We start from the raw sequence: 6,960 nt of genomic DNA on the forward strand, positions 1-6,960 counted from the left end.
CATAAAAGGATAACAGCCTGTATATGTGATCAGATGAATATGGTTTTGTACCAATAACCCCAAATGATTGACTGTCTACTTTAGTAGAATTTGCTGAAGACGGGTTTAACCCGATGCCTCCTTTTGTTTAGAAAAACTTGCACCTTGACCAACAGAAGGGTTCTTTGAAACATCTTCATGAGAAGATTCCTTTACATATTGTGCTTGGTTCCCTTCTAGAAGCTTCTGCTGGGCATACTGATGAGAAGGACCTTTGTAAAGACCTTTGTCGTCTGCCACCGCCAAGATCTAATCTGTCAACCAGCTAAAATGATCTAATCTGTTAACACAAATGAAGCTGAAACATAAACAGATGTTACCTAACAGGCAGGCTAGTTTTGAAGCCGAATTTGGGTAGCCTCAACAGATGTTACCAAATCTGGGCAACTATCTTCAATCTTCAACAAAAAAAGATCAATTAGACCATCTCATTTGATTTTTCAATCCGTCAGTCCCTCCATATACTTGACGGGAATCGCATCTGGAACTCCAACCACCGAGATCTGATCATCATCAATTTAATCATCAACTTCTCAAAAACTCACTCTCATCGTACGGTTTCACTTCACCGTTCACTTTGTATTCTTAATAACCATTAAAAACAAACAAAATTAACCACTCAACCGCATCATTTTGAAAATTAATCAAACAAAATCAATATATTGATGCAAAAAACCTAGAACACTCATCGATAAATTTAATACGATTGTGTAAGATCAAAATCGTATTCAACACGAACAAATTATTTATACTGAGATCCGAACAAGCAAAATTAACAATTGAATCGCATAATTTTGAGAATGAATCAATAGATCGATGAACATTCATCGAAAATAATGGATTTCATTTGGATTTAATTCGATGAAAAAAGTGTGTATAGATCTAGAGAACAAACAAACACTTATACCTGAGAGATCAAATGGAGATTTGATGGGCGAGAGCGTGAAACATGAAATTGACGCCGTGAAATATTTCTTGCCGAGACCGATCTGGCGTAGTGTAGTAGAAATAGAACTGGCGAGCTATCATAACCTGAAAAATGAATATTCAAACCAATTTTTGAAACTTTTCTTATATTTAACTGATTAACCTTTGGCAACACGTATAGAAACAAAAAGGAATTCGAGATTAAGAGAAAACTCACAGCTTTTCTGACTCTCTCAGACATGGAAAACCGCTCTAAGATGAGTACACCTTCCACAGATCTGAGCTTAAAATAGTATTCATCTTGATGAGACGATGAGTACACCTTTCACAGATCTGAGCTTAAAATCCAACCCGCATCCTTCGTCGCCGTCCTCTGAATGTAAAACTCCTGAATATAAAACTCAGATCTGAGCTTAAAATGCATGTTCATCAACAACAAACCAACCGAAAACATCAAAAAATGACCTTAGATATGAGAAAACATTCAGCAGAAAAAAATAAACCTACCTGGATCTTTTTCTCATCGAGTACTACCCTAGATCTGAGCGAATCCAGTCAAATCGAAGATTTCGAGAGGTGAAACTCATTCGATCTTGTGTTGTATAGAGAGATCTGGTGTCATTGAGAAAGACATCTTGAATCGCCAACAGAAACCCAAGATCTCCTTTTGAATCGCCTGGAGAGAAAGCAGGTGGATGGGGGCGGATAAAATGTATTGAGAATGAGAAACCCTAGACTTGATTGGTATACCCCGTGTTTTGTTTAGTAGGAGGGTACAAGTGGAAAGTGATGTTTTCTGATGCTTAAAAGACTTGTACATTATGCTTTAGGGGTGTTTTAAAGAAATTTCAATGACCTTAAGAAATCCTTTGGATATGTATATTATATATAGTATAGATATAGATATATATATATATATATATATAACACGTTCGGTTGATTTGTCGTTAAGATTTGATCTCTTTTACGAGGTATAACTCTTCTAAAATACAACAAAACAATACATCTATTTAATCGATCTTTACCGTATTAGACTCATTTAAAAACCGACAAAATAAATCGGTATTTATTACTTTAGGCTTTTCTAATTTTCGGCTATTACACATCGACTCACAAAGACTCTTTGGCACAGGCGGGTTGTACAGAATCCTAATATACCGGTTATATGGTTCGGTTTTGCTGGAATGCCGGCAGCAACGCCGACATATATAGCCAGTTGGCTTGCCACAGGAATGATCTTTACATGTTTTGTGTTTAAGTACCAAAAGCAGTGGTGGCAGAAGTATAATTATGTGTTGTCGGTTGCGCTTGATGCAAGGACCGCTTTCATAGGGGTGTTGTTGTTCGTCATGCTGCAAAACGAGGTTGTTGAGTTGAAGTGGTGGGGGGTGAAACCGGATCACTGCCATTTGGCGAAATGCTCCAGGAATCAATGTCACAGGTTGCCCAGTTTTCTAGGCGTGGAATGGGGTATGCTACAAGTACTAAAACAAGATAGAATAAAGGAATGAATATGCATGTTTAGATACACCAAGTTTAAGTCGAGCTAACAAACTGTTTAACTAGCCTTTAATTTGATTGTGTTTGTGTTTGGATTTCCAAACTAATATTGGAGATGATTAACATGTTAAAAAATAAAGAATCGTACAAAATATTTTTTTTTTCTTGATTTAGTAGCTTTTCATTAGTCATTGACATTTACATGCATTACCCTCTAACTTCTATTACATGACAATTAAGTCCCTCTACTTATACAAAAACACGTGATCTTGTTGGTTGTTTTGGGGTTGAGACAAGAGGAACAGTTATCTTCTTAGTTGTTACTCTTATATGTTTAGTCATGGGCATGTTGGTTCTGCTTTAGAGGAAGTTAGGGAGGTTTCTACTTTGATCCTTAACTGAATTGAGGTAGCATAAACAAAATGAAATTGTATATTTACATGTAATGAAAGTAAACTTTTATCAATATCAGATTAAAAACTGTTTATTTGTTCTCCAAAATCTGCAAATGAGCATAACCTTAATGTAATCTATACCTCTTATCCAGGTTATGGCTCCTTTGTCAAACTGGTGGTAGTATGCTAAATCCAGCCAGTTACTGCAGAATATTGTTTGGTTCGTTTCTGGGTACAGAAAGGACATTTGTACGTGTCTATCTTCTCGGCCATTGTGGGTGTGACACTCACACACTTGCCATGATACCATAACTGACAGAAGTCACACGCGATCCAGAACTCATCCCCGTTGTAGTAGGCTTCACCACAGCTGCCACATAGTGTCACCTTGTGCTCTTCTTCATTCTCCGCGTCACTCTCTTCTAACATATTTGAGGTACTTTTACTCTGCCCATCCCTTGATCTCTGCAAATATCATATGATCATAATGACAATTTATCATATTTAAATGACACTAACTACTTCAAAAATGGAAAAAAGATTTAAACAGAAATTTTTGGGGTCGCCAAGTCGACCCGTTTTAACCCATACAATAACTATTCATTTTAACCACCCGAATACTAACAAATAAAGTAACAATTCTAGCTTTTATGATCGTATTTACCTATAGTAGAGACAGACTAGTACACATTTAAATTTTCTTACCTTTAGGGGTATCCTAGATTTGCTTCCGCTAACTTCACTACTTTTGTCTTGTACAGCTAACCATTCTCTTACAGCCTCATACACCGTGGGCAGATCGTTGATCAAGGTAAACAAACGATCCCTGTAACAAGAGATTTCTTAGAAACACTATATAAGCGACAGCACAAACTACTTTTAACCTTATCTTATTAGTTACTCATCTACAATTGTCTTTCATCATCAATATGTGGTAAACTATGAAGCACGGGGACTGCATATTGCATCGAGTACCCGTCCCAGGGACGGCTCTAGGACAGAAACGCGTAGGGGACGGCTCGGGAACGTTTCCCAAACGTACCCGGATATTGGGGACTTCTACAAAACCGTACCCGATATTGGGTACTTCCAAAACAGAGTATGGGGGACGTTTCTAAAATATTTAGGGTTTTAACCTTTTAACTTCCAAATACGTAAGTCGGCCTTTTATAATTATATATGCTACGTCGGCCTTCTATAAATATATATGCTGTTCTAAACATTCACGTACATCAAGTCTAATCATCATCTCTATTCGAGTATTCATCATTCATCGAAGATGTTGGGTTTTTAGAGGTTGCCGATCTTTCGCTAGATGAACCGGAATTTGAAAACGTTTTGATTAATGATAATTAATTACCTATGGTTGATGTAGTGTTTTTGAAGTTTAATATATTTTTGGACTTTGTTTAATATATTTTTATTTTTGGGACTTTGTTTAATATACTTTTATTTTTTTAAATTATTTTTTTGCGGTACCTGTATCTTATATTTTTTAGTTTTGCCATTCCCCGTACCCATATCGTCCCCGTACCCCAGTCCCGTACCCATATTCGTGCTATGTAGGTGGTAAATAGTATGAATCAGTAAGGAATGTCGAAAGAAAGTAAGAACCTATCAGCTGCATTTAGCGACAACCATGAGGCATAAAAGAAAGCCATAGAAATCAACCACGAGTCACTGTGGATTGCAACCGCGAAGAGCCAATCTTTTCGGTCCATGTCATCTCTTGCAAAGTTGATTCCAAGTGGTGGGTCGGGAATATCTGACGGGACATTCTCTGTTGGAAGAGTCACTTCCCAACTTCCATTTGGATATCCATATAAACATAGATTGTCTTTGTCTGTAACCACACAACCATACATTCAAGAGTATTAAATAAAACTTTCAAACAAATCGTGTCGGAACCACAAACACGTTTAGCTATAAGAGCCAGGTTTGGGTCAGCCTGATGGTTCACGGCGGGTTCACCGTTTAACCTATTTATTTTTATAAAATTCTTTTTAGAATGTGTGTTATATCAATAATATAAAGTGGAAGAACCAAAATATAGAAGTACGAAAAGAAATTAACACAATTATTTTATACACATTTGTACTTTTGGTTGTAAATTTGTAATTTTAGAATATTGAGATGCAAAAACATGGTTGAACGGGTTGCGCTGTCAACCCAACATACCCGTGTCGTGTCGTGTTCGGGTTCGGCCTACTAACACGATCCGACAGCCCTTATTAATCAATTAATAGTGATAATCTTTGTTCATAGCTCAAACTGAAAATTTCTGAATATAAAAAAACTGCCAAGAAATATGAATTTCTTATAATTTCCACAATAGACTTTTATGTCATAATAGCCAAAATCTAAAAGTTAAAAAAGAAATTACCATTAAGTTCTACAGTTTAAACTTTAAAGTTTATGCATAATTACATATTTGTATTTTTGGTTGTAAATTTGTTGTTCTACAATACTAATATGCAAAAGAATAAAAATAATGGGTTAAATGGGCCGTGTCCATGTCAGTCTACAAATAATAATATCGAGTTCGGGTTCATGTGTAGACACGATTTTTGGGTCCATGATGTGTTCTAATTTGACCCACCAACCCGACCCAACGCCCCTAATCAATTAACAAACTATGAACTTAAAATAAGTAAACCTTAATTCAAGATATCTGGAACAGAATTTCAACACAATTTACCCACAATTTTACTTAATATCGGTTGTAAATTTGTAGTTTTAGAATCTTACTACACGTTACATAAATTTGTAAATTTATTTGATCGAAAACAGATAACCGTAGTGACAGCGAATGTATGCAATTATAAACATACCTGGATCACAATGAGCAAAGAATGTATCAACATCTGAGAAAATTCAAACAACAAAGAAGATCATCAGTAACTTGAATCAATCGGAAAAGGATACAACGAGGGTTAGGAATTTAAGTACCATGGGTTAACGCGCGAACCAAACCAGCATGACGGCCTTTGTAATCTCTGAAGATCTCTTCAATTGTAGTAGGATTCCGAGAGGACGAAGAACCAGAAGCGGCTTCCATAGCGAATAAGAAAGCAATTTGTATTGGAATTTTAAGAGTGAATGATTCTGTGAGTGTTGTTGTGGAGGGATGATGGGGGTTTTATTGAAATGTAACGGATAAACTGAAAAGGGCGGGAGAGAGAAGAATAGTCTTCTTGTGTCAATTTTGTTGAATATGTGGGGGGAAATTATATTTAAATTTGTATATCATATTAATTAAATCACAAACAAATATTGTACGCTAAGTTCGTTCATAAATTTTATTTAAAATTTAAATTTGTATATCATAATTAAATTTGTGGTTGAAAAGGATTATGGGTGTTTTATGAAATGTAAAGGAAAAACTGAAAATGGCGGGAGGGACAAAATAGAAGATTTTGTGTCAATTATCTTAAATAAAAGTTTTTATATTAGTTTGATATTATTTATTTTTGTAAGAATATATATCACCTTCTAAGTTTAATGTTTTATTAGAATATAAAATTTTAAATATAAGTTCTACTAAAGTTTTAGTATTGTTTTATTATTGTGTGTTTTTGTAAAGGTTAGCATGGAAACAGAGGTGGCTTTTAATAAAAACTTGATCGATTTTTAGGAAACACATAGCTAAAAATTTCTATTTTGGTATTGGTTTAGGTTTAAAACTGAACCGTCTCATGCACACCTGAATTAAGACTTGGTTACTAACTAAGAAAATAAATTTAAATAGAGCATCATAGCATAAAGAATGGAACGAAAAACTAAGTTCTACTTTGTTAAAAACTGGGTTTCTTCAAACCATTATTTGTTATTCATCGTATTGTATGTATTGCTTTATTGATATATCTAAATGCTATTGTAGTAAATGAAAATAGTTTGAAAGAAATTAATAATATCAAGGGATTCATAGTCGGATTTGAGAGTATGCGGGAAGTACTCGGTCTAGGCGGAGAGTACTCGAAGAGTAATTGGCCTAGACAAGGAGTACTCGTGTCTCAAGCCTTGTAGCGAGTACTCGGTGAGTACTCGGCTTTCGAGACCTTATTTTACAACCATTAGACCATGCGTAGTGGGCAATATT

General features: G+C 35.3%; 1 protein-coding gene across 1 annotated transcript; it reads right to left on the minus strand.

Annotated features, from left to right (window-relative positions):
- Positions 1-2,886: 2,886 nt before the first annotated feature.
- On the minus strand, positions 2,887-5,919 carry LOC110887416 (PHD finger protein ALFIN-LIKE 1). Its single transcript, XM_022135066.1, has 5 exons — positions 5,811-5,919; positions 5,693-5,725; positions 4,476-4,704; positions 3,567-3,687; positions 2,887-3,326 (listed from the first exon to the last, which is right to left on the minus strand). Exons 1-5 carry the CDS (start codon positions 5,917-5,919, stop codon positions 3,048-3,050), a joined length of 771 nt encoding a protein of 256 aa, XP_021990758.1. The 3' UTR covers positions 2,887-3,047.
- Positions 5,920-6,960: the final 1,041 nt, after the last annotated feature.

Source organism: Helianthus annuus, chromosome 11 (assembly GCF_002127325.2).
Source record: "Helianthus annuus cultivar XRQ/B chromosome 11, HanXRQr2.0-SUNRISE, whole genome shotgun sequence".
Lineage (NCBI taxonomy): Eukaryota > Viridiplantae > Streptophyta > Magnoliopsida > Asterales > Asteraceae > Helianthus > Helianthus annuus.